Below are 15,163 nucleotides of genomic sequence, written 5' to 3' on the forward strand. Positions count from 1 at the left end.
TTTTGCTAATGCTAGATTGATTTGATATGATCATATGCCTACGATATTTTCTAGGTTGTCCGATTTCAGACACCACAAACAAATAGAGTTGCCCGGGTCGTGGATCCCAACTAACCACATCTACAGCTTTTAATTTCAACTGATGTCAGATCATCATGTAATTTATTATCTACTTTGAAAGCAACCTTCTTCTCCTTCTTTTTTTTTTCTTTTATAGGGAAGTATGAATTTTATATTACGTTATAATTTAAAGTGTTTTTTATTTAAAAATATATATATTTTAAAAAATTATTTTTTATATCAATATATCAAAACAATTTAAAAATATATAAAAAATAATTTTTAGCAAAATATAATCAAAATTTAAGGGAATATAGAACCTAAATCCAGCCATATATATATATATATATATATATATATATATATATATATATATATATATATATATATATATATATGTTTTCAAAACTCATTTCTGGTAACTCATTTAACATATTTAAACATATGTCATTAAGATTTTAAATTTAATATTAAAAAATATAATGATTAAAAAGTTAGATAAACATTCGAAGATTAACTTGATATAAAAAAAATTAAATAAGAAATATTAAAGTACTTTGATATTACACATGTTTTCAGAAAATAAAGTGTGATTTCTTAATTAAGGTATTACAGGAAAATAAAAAAGATGATCAAATCTTATAATTTTTTTTTTTTTTTGTAATTATCCCATAAATTTATTAGATAAACACAATCCTTCAAAAGAAATATTATGTAACCTTTATATTAGAAAATTGGATGAGCACAGTCTTTGACTATAAATATAAACTACAGGTTGATTTTTTATTTTTATTATTTTTTAATAAGGTAATGTGAATAGCATTTAATTAAATGATAAATATCAATTTAGATTGATTGAATTAATAACTTTTTTAAAATATATATATCATAAAATCGTAGAATTATCCCATGTCTGCACACATATTTTCTTGTGTTTTCAGTTTTTTTTTTCTTTGTATTCTTTTGTAGTGTTGATAAATGCATGCTTTAATGGGTTTTTAAGATGATGACTCATGGTGGTGGTGATTGTGTTGGCAGATTGAACATGAAAGGTAAGATCATCACTTCTTTTTCTTTCCTTAAAATTTTCTTACTTTTTTTTATTATTGTGTTATATATCCTCTGTTTTGTGTAATTAATTCAATATATATATATATATATATATATCAGTTGCGAAAAACTTGCGTGCAAAACATAATCAAAATAAATAGTAAAAAATACAATCATTAACATAATAAAATCTTACCAGAAATTGGAGTGGGAATAACGATTACTCTATAATATTTTTTATTTAAAATAAGTATTTTATTGGCTAATAACATTTAGAAACACAAAATAAAATTCTACTTTTAGCTATAATTTATAGATATAAAAGTAATACCAACAGTTATTATTATCATTTATGAAAAATCTAATTGGGGTTTTTAGTCTATATATATATAGATAATTAAATAATGAAGTAAAATTAACAAACTATGGAATGAGAATAACAACATCATTAAGAAAATAAGCCTTATTACTCTGTATGATTAGCCCGTATAATAATTACTCGACATGAACAACAAGTACATGGCATTGACAGATGCATAAAGCTATGAAATCTGTGCCTTTTATCACTGCTGAAATATGACTGAAACTTTTCTTTTTTTCTTTTTTAAAATTACCACGGAACTTAGTAGAATAATACCATTTTAAAAAAAATAGTGAAATAATCATATCATATTTTAAAAACACAACATTTAATAAATATTATTATTAAAATGTGCAATATATTTAAACATCACATTTCTAAAACTAACTTAAAAAATCAAGTATCAGATAAATACTCAAATTAAGGAGTCTCAAACGAGCCCCCACTTGGACATCTAATTTGGAGGCCACCCATTTAAAATCATCTGATAAACAGTATAAATTTGAAAAGCTAGGCGAGGACAGCACTTGTCCTATCAAATCTCAAAAGCTCCGAAAAGTCTTTTAAGAATACGAAGAAGAAAAAAGAAAGAAGAGAGTATTTCTTACTGGTTCCCATGCCTGCTATAGCATCGACCCTCTCTTTGAGGTGAGCTTCATTAACCAACTCAAATATACAGAGCAAAAACAACTGCAGGATAATCACGTAAAAAAAATATGAATTTTGTTTATTGATTAACTAGTGTGAAACTATTGCAATTGAAGGGTGAAAAAACAGAGAGAAGCTTGATGATGGCACGAGCTATTAGCTACAGGTTTATTAGGCCAATATTCTCGTCCAATAAACGTACAAGGGTCTTTCAAAAAGTTAAAACTCCTTTCACAGAGAATCCCTCCAAATCTTCTTGAATGGCTGATGTTGCTGCTTAATGGTATGAACCTGAGTTCGGGTTTGTTTTGGCTGATACAAATTATGAAGCTAAACCTATCCGATTTATCCTCACCTCCCCAAAATCTCAATCTTTCCAAAAAAGAAGTTTGCAGCATATGTATTCTGTCCAACAATGTCATTAGTGAATTTTGTGATTCTAATCACTAAAAAACCAATGGGGGATCAGGGATCATAACGGTGAAGAGAATGACTACCAAAACAGGTTACCATTACAATGTAATCCATCTCATGTCGGTGGTTGCCATGTCCCTGGCTTGAAGGTTGAACCAGATCCAGTTGGTTCTGAATGCCTATAAAAAAATACGAGAGCAATGCATGAGCATTATTGTGGAAGAAAGAATCATGAAAGCAATGGAGATTTTAACACATTGCATGGTATGGACATTCATTTGATATGTTAAACGTGGTAAACACATTTCATAGGCAGTTCCCATAATTTTGCACCTTACCGTGCCTCATGGATGCAACCTTCAACAAATAGTCAGTCGTGATCAAGTTAACATAAGTTCTTTATGACTATTGTATCATGTGCATAGCATAGATGCTTTACTTACTCTGACAAAGGTTCTTTTGCTTTCTTTCCCCCAGCTTCTCCCTCTCTGCAAAATTTAACAACTGATGTTATGGCATGGACAAAAACTAGCTCCACTTGCAAGGATGTAATTGTAGGTAAAATTTCAATAGCTAGATATATTTCAAGGCACGGTACAACAGAAGCTTTATTATTACAATACATTATGACACTGTAAAAGCTTGGATGATTTATCAGAAGCACAGTAAAATCTTATGATTAAATAAAACAATATAAGCTCAGGTGGTCGATAAGGCGGCCAGCTTCAAAGCATCACATGTTCACGCACTCATGCATGGGCGCAACCAAGTCTTGGAGCAGACCCAAGAGGAGAACATCATTGGTTGAAGAAGCAAACTGAATTGAGCACTGGTGGCTTAGAAAAAGAATTACAGCCAACAGAGGTCCATTAAGATGACAAAAGTTTTTATTTTAACTAGCAACATAATGGGTGATCCCTGACCTCACAATCAAGGTAAGCGATAAAATGAAATTATCTCAAAAGCTGAAGACAATTATTAGCTGACCCACCTTGCTCTATCCACTGCATCTGATTCTTCCTCAAGTTTGTTACCTTTGAGAAAAAGCACCAGAATGCCATATCATGGTTAGCACAGAAGTCGGCAGAGTTGAAAGTATGCATGTGAACATGTGTTATATTCAAAGTCAGTGGGCATGACATGGTAAAAGCAAATCCTTCATATGCAATGACATGTTTTGCAGCCAAGAAATACAATCCTCAATTAATATTTCAGTGAAAGAATGTAATACCCTCAGAAGCAGTAGGAAATTGGCGAATGAAACTTTTCAAGTCTGGACCTCCAGTTTTACCTGTACAAATAGTGGATGAATATCAACAATTACATCAGCATGATTACGCTGTTAAAAAAGTAGATTTTGCCTTTAGCAACTTACCAGCGCTTGTGGATTTACAAGAACTGCCTTCTCTGGCTCTCCTTTCCTCTTCTTCTTGCTTGAGAACTTTCACAGTAAAAAAAATACATTGATTAAGATCCTTGACAAATCTAAGGAAGTTATGTGAAGTAGAGAAGAAAATGAAAAGGGTATCTCAACAGTCAACTTTTGTAAATCAAAAACCTTCAAGAAAGAAACAAAAATCGTTTTTCAAATTATGAAGAAGACATAAAGAAAAGAAACATGGAAAGATATAAGAAGTCAAGGTCTTCAAAAAACCATTTATAAAACATATAGATATACAGTGCCCTGAAGAGACTGCATCATCAAACAAGTACTCGCTATGTAGTTAAAATTTAAGGGTTAATTTAATGATTGAAGGGCTGGTTTAGGTTAGCTTGGGTGTTGTGAGCAGTATGGGAGCTGTGGCAATGTAGCTGCAGAAGTTGGAGACAAAAACAATAAGTAGGAGACAACAAGCAATATTATAGGTACCAAGCCAACAATAAAACATAAATAATATTATTAACCAGAAAATAGGAAGAAACAGAAAGATCTATATAATTCTACAAGCAACTTACGAGCCACATTCTGCTTCACAAGTTCACGCCTAGCCTCCATCTCAATCAGTTCCTGAAGAAAATCAAGTATATTTAAAGAAGAATGACGCAACTCCAACATTGTAGCTCACTAAAATGATAAAGAAGTAGTAAAATAAACACTTATTTCTCCTGTGTGTCTTTTCAAACTCAATTGTCCATCCACAAAATAGATATTCAAAAAGGCACAACACACTAATGGTGCATTTTACGTGTCAATGTTAACTTGTCCGAAGAGACCAAGAAAGGAATGATGAAGTCAATTCAGCCTCTGATGGAGTACTGTTTGTTTTTCATCAAGTTACCTAAGGAAAGAAGATGCCTTGGATTTATTTAACAACCATTCAAACAATCCACATTAAAAATCAATCAAAGAAGAGCAAATTTATTGTATAGAAAACATCTTTAAAATCTGAAACACCTTTGTTACTGCACAAAAATAATACTACCCCAAATGAGAGTAGGATTTGATTCCAAGCAACATAGGATAACACCAAGGGATGAGGCATGATGAATACATCATCCAAACTTTTTATAATAGCATTCACTGAGTTGCCAAGAGGTGACGAAGTGCTCAAGACTGAACAATAGTTTTCGTAATACACACAATTCCAAATTCGATGTCTAACACACATACTCTTAAGTATATTTCAGCTGGAGAGGACTTCTTCTTCCTCCCATTTTTCTTTATGCATATGTGAAAATAAATAAATAAATAAATAATGTCTCTAATATACCTCAGGAGTTGGAGCCCTTTTACGCTGTCCATTCAACCAGCATATCCATTCAACTACAATACCCACATAAACATACATTCAGTGTAAGGAATAAACCATGCAGAAGAACCAAGTTTCACAGCCAAGTCCCAGCAACATATCAATAACTCGAAATAACATGTATTTTAACAATCATGAATGGACTTAACAGCTTATTAGAGGCAACCAATGGATAAGAAAAGGTTATTTGATGACTAATGATCCTCGTAATGCAGTACAGAATGGAATGCAATATTGTATCAGAGAGGGGAAAATTTCCAAGCCTTAAAATTTGTACCTGGAAGTGAGGTTGGATCCTCCTCCCCTTTGAATACTACCCATCTTTTCTCTTTCACTGAAACATCAACAAATATACAAACTAATAACAAATGCAAAGAAAAGAAAAGACACAAATTTACAACAGGAAGAGGAGAGACCCACTTACTGATACCATCGATCTCTTCTGTTCTGGTGAAGTAACGGTTACCTACTTTGTCTACACCCACCAAAGTTCGGTTGCTCAAGTACCCAGCAATCCGTGCCAACAGCTTTGACATCTCTTTCTTTCCTTTTTACAGACTTACCAGATACGCACCCTGAAGCATGCATGATATACTTCAAATCAAATCAAATCAAAGGAGATCAATAATAGAATATCTAACCACCAAATTTGGCCTCCTACAGTTTGTGATTTTCCATTAAAAAAAAAAAAAAACTCGAAGAGAAATTACCCGTAGAAAACCTCAAAAGAAAAGAAACAGAATGACAGAGATGAGCTGAATGAATCAGGGGATCTCATAAGCCTAAAATGAGTTGTTCTCTGGTGACTACAAATACGTCCCCGACCTAATATGATTATTTAAATATCAGTCCCCCTCAGTTTTCTTACGCCAAAATTGAATTTATTAATTTCATTTCTATTAATACAATGTCATAATTTTAAAATATATACCTTGAAGAAAATGTAAATAGAACTTTTTTATTTTTTTAATTGGAAAATAAATAACATTTTTTTATCTTTTTGTTAAATTAATATTTAAGGTTTGTATAAGTGGTGTGTGTGCATACATTAATTTTCCATTAAATAAAATATAATTATTAGATAAATTTTGCAACAAATATAAATTTATAGTAAAAGCACATCAGTAACTTAAGCTAATTTGGTGATATGATACGTCATCTCATATAAATCCAAACTATTAATTTTGAAATTAATGGTTTGGATTTTTTTTGCAAGTAACATTAACTGTAAATTAAAAATAAAATCTAGCATGGATCATGTTTCACCAAGCCTAGGACATATAGCACGAGGCATACACAGTTCAAGGAATAGAAGACGAGGCATAGCCCAGACCAAAAACTAACGAATTAAAGGCTATATTGGAGCCTGTAAGCTCAATCATAATTCAATTTTTTTTGGGCTGGTCACCCTACGTAACCTCATTCATTGGTGGATTTAGACAAGGTGATCCAATTTTGGCCTTTTATAATGGGTTTGGAGCGCCCACCAAACCTAATAAGGATACATACTCGGACACATAATATCTTGAAGACACCCAAGCCTAAACAGAGGATGCTTGACCCAAAATTTCTCCAACATCCTTCCATATGGTTGATATTCAGGATTATAAATGTTCTCGTATCTTTTTATCATAATTAGGCCTACAAAAACGTGTTTAGCAAGTTCATGCCAAGTGAATAACCCATATGACGACATCTTTTCTTCTTAACAGTATTGTAATACTAAATTATTGCTATTAAATCATGTTTCTTCGTCTTTTTCTCATTTTACTCTTATTTCCATGCACGTTAGCGTGATTCATGGATATATAAATAATTCATGAACCAAAAGGTAAGTTGGAACAAGATTATACAGGAAGTTTGAGAAGTGTTTGAGAAAGTGTTTTAATATGTTTTCATTCAAAAACATATTAAAATAATATTTTTTTATTTTTAAAAATTTATTTTTAACATAGAATATCAAAATGATCTAAAAACATATTAATTTAAAGAAAAAAAAATTCAAAATTTTTCAAAAATGCTTTCAACAGCATTGCCTAACAACTTTACTTTTCAACATTTTTATCTTGCTCTTTATTATTGTTCTACAATACACAAACATATCATAGCCTCTAAAGTTTCATCTCTCTTGCTAACTTTAATATCAGAGGGTCTTTTAAGCCTAATAAGGGACTTACTATACAAGTGCTCGTGGTTCTCATTAATTACTAAGCACGCCAATCTATTTTCAATGTTTTAGCCATAGTTTTGAAACTCGGATCGGCCCGGCGGGTCGACCCGGGACCTAGCCAATCCGGGTCTAGAACCAATCCTGGTCTAAGTAAAAACCCGCCGGGGAGTTGGCCCGGCGAAACCCGGTCGACCTGGCGGGTTGACCCGGAACCCGGGCGACCCGGGTAAACCCGGCTGAGACCTGGCCCTTTTTCTTTTTTATATACATAAACATGATACTGCGTCGCTTGTTGTTGCTTCTTGTTCAGTGGAAAGCCAGAACATAATAATTGATAAAGCTTATACTATACTCTCATCCAACACTTTCTTATCAACGAAGGATTCCTTGTCCTCTCTTCAAGCTCAACTAGAAGAGTTAGAAGACACTCAAGAAACGGACAAATTTTCCAGTAGAGATGAGTGGGTTCATTTTTTATTTACATTAGTAATTATAGCACTTCATCCTCAAACACGCATTCCGAATATAAGAACAACACTGCATTTTCTCATGATTGTGTTCCTTAAGGGCTATGTTATGGCCGCTTAGGCGTTAGGTTCTCTAGTTAACAAATTGGATCTAAAGACTAGTGGAACAAAGTATTCAGGTGGTTGTACCTTTGAAGAAGCAATGGATATAATATTTGGTAAAAATTTAAGTTCTTCTGACCATGTTCTTACTGGGAGATCTGGTACAGGCTATTGGAGTGAGACAGGTAACTTATGCCTTGGTGCTGCAAACAGTGGTTTGCTTAAAATTTGTTCCCTTGTTGGGTTGACATGGATCGGGAAAGGTTTGCTTATGCGGAGAGCCAGAGACATAAACAGCCAAGCAAAGGATGGTGGGCTGAAGATATGGCAGAATTAGGCAGAGACCTGTATTGGAGAACCATGATAGCAGTCAAGTCCGGTGGTAAGATGCTATCTAGTCTCACAGGGGAGGCCTTGAAAATTTACGCAGCTCGATGACTACTTAACATATCAAGAGAAAAAAATGTTAATTAGTCTCATAGATGGAAAGATGTCATCTCTCTTTAGTCTTTTCTTTATTCTTTGTATTTTTGGGTTGACCCGGGTTAATCCATCTGATCCATGATCCGATCATTAGACTGGGTCAACCACCGGGTCGAGTTTCAAAACTATAATTAAAAGCATAATAATATAATTTAATTAAGAATTTGTTTGCGTCTATTATGTTATGATATTAAATACATTAAACTGCCTAATAATGAATTGTAGCATTGTGTTGTTAGTAAAATTACTTAAATTAAAATTATCATTGAGGACATAACTTAAATTAAATATTTTTTCAAGAAAGTAAATATTTTCTTTGATAAACTAAATGAATCACTTGAGGAATTTATTTTTGTAAAAAAAAAATACACAATTATCATAGCAAAAAACAAAAGTAAAAAAGGAACAATAATCAAAATATTACATAGTTTTTTTAGTGAACATAATTTTTAAATAATTTAATTAAGATCTAGACAAGCTAGGATATGCATGCTTAAGATAAAATAATTAAGGTCAGTCAATTTTAAAATATTTAAAATTATTAACTATGTAATTACATATTAATTAATTATCATGTATAGAAAAAATTATTAAAGTTAGTTAATTTTAAAATATTTATGGTTATTTTTATATTGTAAATAAAATAATCAGAATTCTATTATAATAAGGCATAACTTTCCATATTTTTTTGAAATGAAAGTTAATATACCTTCAAACTACTCTTATAAAAATTAACTTCCACTCTAAAAAATTAAGCATCCTATCCAAATGATTCTTTGATGTTTTGTTTTAAAGTAAATTAATAAAAGATAGAAAAGCAGGGTCAAATAGGCTATGAGTCGTATTTAACTGTTTCAAACATATATATGTAAGCATAACAAATTAATTAATTATCAAACAATACAACGCAACACGTCACTATATAATAAAACAATGCCAAACAAACAATTACTTGGCCATTGCAACTCCTCTTATCTCCTTATCTATCACTATTTTCTCAATTTCATAACAAAAAAAGAAAATTCTCAATTGAGTCCCTATTTCCTAAAACCTACACACATTTGTCAGCGACGTCAAACACCCTCTCTCTCTCTCTCTCTCTCTCTCTCTCTCTCTCTATATATATATATATATATATATATATATTTGGCTAAAATATCCATACCCACGCGGACTTGCCCGCCAAGCCACAATAACTAGGGTTTGTTTAAACTAAAAAAATAAAATAAAAGGACAATTACTCCTCTTTTTTTTTCAATTATACTTAAATTTTTTTTCAATTCTTTTTAACAGAAGTTCAGGTTTACTAGTTTGACCAAATAAATCTATTTAATCATATAAAAATAATTTTTATATAATTTAATTTTAAATTTAAATTAAGTAAAAAATCAAGTATAAAAGATTTTTTCTATTAATTTTATTATTCTTTTCAATGCTTTCATCATAATTTTTTTAATTGGCCAGCTAAGTTATTTTTAGAGCGGGCAAGTTAGCGGTGTCAAATCAAAAAAACTCCCACACGATTTAATTTTAAACATGAAGTAGATAAAAAGTTGAGTTGTGATTTTTTTATCGTTAATTCATCAATTTTTTTTAATTTCATTCTCATACTTTTCTTATTGGTTAACCGAGATATAATTAGACCGACCAAGTTAACTAAATCACAGACAACTCTTGTATGATTTAATTTTAAATTTTGGATAGATAATAAGTTTTATAAAGAGGTTTTATAAAACACTAAATTAAATTTAATAAAAATACTAAATAATTATTATGCTCTAAATATCTTTTTATTACATTAAAAAAAATATTGATAGGACATGAGCATAACGTGAGTCATTAAACAAATAAACTGAAACCAAGCCAAACCAATTTTTTTTTTTAAAAAGTAATTAAAATTATTTAAAAAATCATTAGATTCCACTAATTTCAGGTCGGTTGTTTTACAAATATTTTAATAAAATCCAAACGACGCACATTTCTTCCTCCCAAATCCAAAAGAAGAAAAGGCAGCATTTCTATAGGTAGAGGCTGGAAGACTCAAGTAGAAGCGTAGAATATCGGAGAAACTCCCCTCGCCTTCTCTCCTCATTCCTCACCAGCACAAACAATCCCATCTCTTCAGATTCCTTCCACTCACAACATCATCTACTCTTCTTTCCGATTCCAATTTAGAAACCTAAATTAAAGAAAACACGACGGTGAAATCAATTAATAAAAGCCTTCCATTCTTAAAAATAAAAAAAGAAGATGGCCAGACCTAATCAAGAAGCAATCGAGACGTTTATCAGCATCACAGGCGTCGCCGAAGATGTAGCGGTGCAAAAACTTGAGGTAACTCTTTTTTTTAATCAATCGGATTGTAATCTTGAAGAACTGGAGTGAGATTCATGCTTTGATTGTTGGATTTTGTAATCGGTATGTAATTAGGGTCAGCATTGTGGGCTAAGTAGTTGATAATGTTGATTGCTAATTGTATTTTTTGGTTAATTCAGGTGTAATCTGACTATTTGATGTAGTAGACGCAGAAGTTTAGGTCAAAATTTGTAACCAATTTTTCAAGTTCAGATAATATTTTTAATCATATGGAGGTTAGACTTAATCCGAGGTTTTTGTGATTACTTATTGATTCTTGATTGATTGCAATTAGGAACATGGTGGTGATCTCAATGCAGCTGTCAACACGCATTTCAGCGAAGGAGACAGAAGCGCGTAAGTCTCTCCTGCCATTTTGTCATCCTTTTGCCTGTTAGTTGTTGTTTTTCATCCTCCGGTAGCAAAAATTTGTTCTGTGCAGTTCTTGTGGTATGTTTTTGAGGATTTATGTTGCAATTTTGTTTTCACATGTCCAGCATGCGACAACCTTCCATTCCTTCGCTGCAAGATGATGTCATGGATATTGATGATGACCCAATTGAAGTTGCGCCACCTCCTAGGAGAAATCCTCTATCAATTCCAGCTGAGAGTGGTGCTATGAATTCGTTCTCACTTCTTGAACCACTTTTTCAAAGAGGTCTATTTGATACTGGTTCTGATTTTATGAACCAGGCACCCTTTGTTTCTCAACCAAGAGAGTTAAGGGAGATACCTATAGAGGTCAAGGATGATAGTGATGCATCTGGTCATTCTGTTCATGCTCCTATTATTGAAGATGTAACTGGAACTGAACATGCACAAGGTCCTGGTATTCAGGGAACAGTCATAGCTGAGGATGACGATGATGATATTTTAACTGACATAAATGCACGGGCCACCCAACGGGATAGTTCTCTTGATGGACATTTCAGGCCCAGTGCTCCTGAATTTGATAACTTACCTGATTATAGCAATGACATAGAAGAAGAAATGGTCCGGGCTGCCATTGAGGCTTCAAAGCAAGAGGCTCAGGTAAGCCAACTAAGCTAATGGGTTGGTGCATGCACTATCTGATTTTTTTTCCAGGTAGTTTGTGTTATTGTACTCTAGATATTGTACCGATAACCAATTTGAAGCAGACCTCTTGAACCTCAGAACTTTGATTTGGACCCTCATAGCATCAAACCTTTTGATTTGGATGCTTCTTTTGATTTGTAAGTTTTATTTGGGTTATGTGACATAAACTTGTAAAAAAATAAGGTTCTTCTGCCAGTTTGCCTCTTTCTACATGCAAAAGAGCTCCAAATAAAAAACTTTTAAAAGTAGTTTGGTCAGTTGCAATCTAAATTCTAAAATCATAACTTTAAAAGGTTGGATTAGCTTTTTGTTAAGGTGTTCTCTTTACCTTTTTTTTTTCTTTTGAAAATGTTTCTATTTTTAATTGATCATATGCATTATCATTTAGGAGCTAACTGAAACTGGACCTCAGCAAAGGCAGTCTCATGGGGAGGATGCTGAACTTGAACATGTGGATTCATTATCCTTAAAGGTTTGTGTTTCTTTACACTTTGCTTCACTTATAGGCATCTCTTGGTCTTGTTTAACACAAACTGAATCCAGACAGCAGAGCAAGAGAAAACTTTGCATGGCCAGAGGGGGAAAGTTGGACCATCAGAAGTAGGAGATAATGCTGTTGAGGAAGGGCAGGGGAAAATAGCTGCATCAAATGGAGGGCAAGTATTCTTAATTGGTCATTAGTACATATAATCATATGATATTGGACTTTTTCTATGACTGATGTGATGTTCTTATGATGTAATGGCCAAACAAAAGGACAATGAAGTATTTGTGCCATCTAAGATAACCAAGTTCACTTGGCCTGCCAAGAATAAATAATCATAGAAAAAACCTGAAATGCATCCCATAATTGCACAATCATATAAAACAGACGATAACAAAGTATGTGTTAGATTTTACTTCTGAGGTTAGAGGTAGGAAATCTCACAATGGTCTCTTGACTCAATTTAGGCAGGAGGCAGGAAGCTCTTCCATCCAAGATGAAGCGGAAGATGTGGAAGATCAGCCTCTCATTAGGCACAGATCAAGACAGCCATCTTCCGGCTCTTTGGAATCTGCTAGAGAAGTTGGAGTTGCTGAGGCTAGCCCGCCATCAAGTCCTGGACAGAGTAATATAGGAAGTCATCCCCTGCACAATGGAGATGCATTTTCTGATGAGGTATCCTTCACAATTCTTCTCTACAATTGATCAACTCTAATTTCAATATGTAGAACACATAACATTCTATAGGTAAACAAATCTGTTGACACTTGAAATTTGACAAATTGAAGTGGGGAGGCATCTCTTCTGAGGAGCATGATGAAGCAGTCATGCTTGAGGCTGCAATGTTTGGTGGAATTCCTGAAGGGACTGGATATCGCTTTCCATATACACCTCACCACCAGTTCATGCAAAATGAGAATCATTATCCTCGTCCAGTACCTCGTCCTCCATCACCCTCTTTACAAGCTCAGCGCCTGATCCGTGAACAACAGGTTTGGCTTTTGTTCTTTGACTGCGAAATAAAATTTCAAATTCTGGGCCATAAGGTTGATGCGGTTAGCATGCTTTGTCTGGTGGATGCAGGACGATGAGTATCTTGCATCATTGGCAGCTGACCGAGAAAAGGAGATGAAGGCCATTGAGGAAGCTGAAGCTCGCCGTGTACAAGAAGAAGTGGCTAGGAAAGCTGCTCTTGAAGAAGAAAGGCGAAAAGAGGAAGAATCTCGTAGAAAATTGGAGGAAGAGCAGGTATTGTCTTCTCGTTTTCCTATGCTAAAGATGGACATGGAACTGGTGACTAATTTAAGTCTATTTTCATACTCGCAGTGTCAATTATGTTGCTTGGTAATATATATGTTTCTTGTCTGGGTAAATGATAACAATGGAATTGAGATTTTGATGCTCCTCAAAGCAGCCAGTCACCTTGTTTGCTATTTTTTCTTCATGGTCTTTGGTTTTACCTTTGGCAGTGGTAGATATTGTTGCAAGTGTCTCTCAAAGTCATCAATCAGTTCCTTGCTTGTCGAGGAAGGGATGTGACTAATGGCTTTGACAAACCTTTTGTTAATTGTTTATAGCTGCTTGTGTGATTCTTGCTAGCAGGAGTTTGAGAGACTGTTGGCAGCTAAAGAAGCTTCTCTGGCTCTTGAACCTTCATCTAATGATGAGAATGCTGTGACGCTTTTGGTGCGGATGCCTGATGGAAGCCGGCGTGGCCGCCGATTTCTCAAGTCTGACAAGTTACATGTGAGTTGAGTTTTGCTGGGAAAGTAATGCTTAAACATTTTGTATCTGCTTACCATCCTGGTTTTAAAATGTTGTTTATTGTGCTTTGCAGGCTCTCTTTGATTTCATAGATATTGGCAGAGTGGTCAAGCCAGGCACTTACAGATTGGTAATCTTTCAGCTATATTTTCAGTAGTTATGGTGAAATCATCTCCAGATGTACACTTGATTTGTTGTTTTGTTGAAACTTTACACCATTTTTATTTTGATGCTAGAATTTCTTCTGGTAAAGATGGTAATTAAATTTACATCCTCCTGCCTTCTCTGATTTGTTTTGTTACCTGAGCAGGTTAGGCCATACCCAAGGCGTGCTTTCAGTGATGGAGAGGGTGCGTTGACTCTCAACGAACTTGGCCTGACCAGCAAACAGGAAGCCTTGTTTCTAGAGTTGATCTAAGGATGAACTTGTTACAAATTGTAGAGAGTTACAACTTAAAAAGCTATAAATTTGTTGTCTAGAAAAATGAATCAATGCATGGAAGTCCGGGGATGTCACTCGGATCCACACTGTACGGACAGATTTCACATTCAATCTGGCTTCATGGGTTACATGTTTATGGTTGCGATTTGTTATTTTGGGTGTTCAGGACGGGGGGGCGGGGGCAATGTTCCTTGTATATATTATTTATGTTGGTATTTATGAGCTTTCTTGATCTCTCACTTAAAAGGCGTGTGTTTCGCATGCAGCTTCTGCTGTTACAGCCTTTCCACCTCAGCTTTTTTCATTCGTGTTTTTAAAAATTTTAATTTTTTTTATTTTAATTTAATATATTTTTAGTATTTTTGGATATTTAAAATTATTTTTAAAAATAAAAAAATTATTATTTTAATATATTGATGATTAAAAAATATTATTATTTTTAGTTAACAAGTATACCGTTGGCAGCATCGGGGGTATGCTGTCAAGTTACAATTGGTGCAATGTATTTCAACAATCTTACCGTTTCAGGGCAAATA

General features: G+C 33.5%; 2 protein-coding genes across 9 annotated transcripts; one reads left to right on the plus strand and one right to left on the minus strand.

Moving 5' to 3' along the window:
* Nucleotides 1–1,781: 1,781 nt before the first annotated feature.
* Nucleotides 1,782–6,157, minus strand: LOC7479262 (uncharacterized). Of its 6 annotated transcripts, none has more exons than XM_024596859.2 (11): nt 5,994–6,157; nt 5,708–5,858; nt 5,561–5,617; nt 5,245–5,297; nt 4,490–4,541; nt 3,909–3,974; nt 3,765–3,824; nt 3,525–3,567; nt 2,977–3,021; nt 2,630–2,712; nt 1,933–2,161 (listed from the first exon to the last, which is right to left on the minus strand). In XM_024596859.2, the coding sequence occupies exons 2-10, from the start codon at nt 5,817–5,819 to the stop codon at nt 2,649–2,651; spliced, it is 552 nt and encodes a 183-aa protein (XP_024452627.2). In that variant the 5' UTR covers nt 5,820–5,858; nt 5,994–6,157; the 3' UTR covers nt 1,933–2,161; nt 2,630–2,648. The 6 variants fall into 6 exon arrangements, with proteins under 6 accessions (XP_024452623.2, XP_024452624.2, XP_024452627.2 ...); XM_024596858.2 differs by lacking the exon at nt 1,933–2,161 and adding an exon at nt 2,178–2,524; XM_024596855.2 differs by lacking the exon at nt 3,525–3,567 and having other exon boundaries at nt 1,782–2,161.
* Nucleotides 6,158–10,479: 4,322 nt separating this feature from the next.
* Nucleotides 10,480–14,779, plus strand: LOC7465837 (plant UBX domain-containing protein 8). Of its 3 annotated transcripts, XM_052451598.1 has the most exons (12): nt 10,480–10,839; nt 11,001–11,041; nt 11,156–11,217; nt 11,358–11,892; nt 12,326–12,409; nt 12,481–12,597; nt 12,893–13,096; nt 13,210–13,413; nt 13,505–13,669; nt 14,024–14,167; nt 14,259–14,315; nt 14,496–14,779. In XM_052451598.1, exons 4-12 carry the CDS (start codon nt 11,359–11,361, stop codon nt 14,601–14,603), a joined length of 1,617 nt encoding a protein of 538 aa, XP_052307558.1. In that variant the 5' UTR covers nt 10,480–10,839; nt 11,001–11,041; nt 11,156–11,217; nt 11,358; the 3' UTR covers nt 14,604–14,779. The 3 variants fall into 3 exon arrangements, with proteins under 3 accessions (XP_052307558.1, XP_052307556.1, XP_052307557.1); XM_052451596.1 differs by lacking the exon at nt 11,001–11,041; XM_052451597.1 differs by lacking the exon at nt 11,001–11,041 and having other exon boundaries at nt 11,358–11,887; nt 12,345–12,409.
* Nucleotides 14,780–15,163: the final 384 nt, after the last annotated feature.

This window comes from Populus trichocarpa, chromosome 3 (genome assembly GCF_000002775.5).
Source record: "Populus trichocarpa isolate Nisqually-1 chromosome 3, P.trichocarpa_v4.1, whole genome shotgun sequence".
Taxonomy (NCBI): Eukaryota; Viridiplantae; Streptophyta; class Magnoliopsida; order Malpighiales; family Salicaceae; genus Populus; species Populus trichocarpa.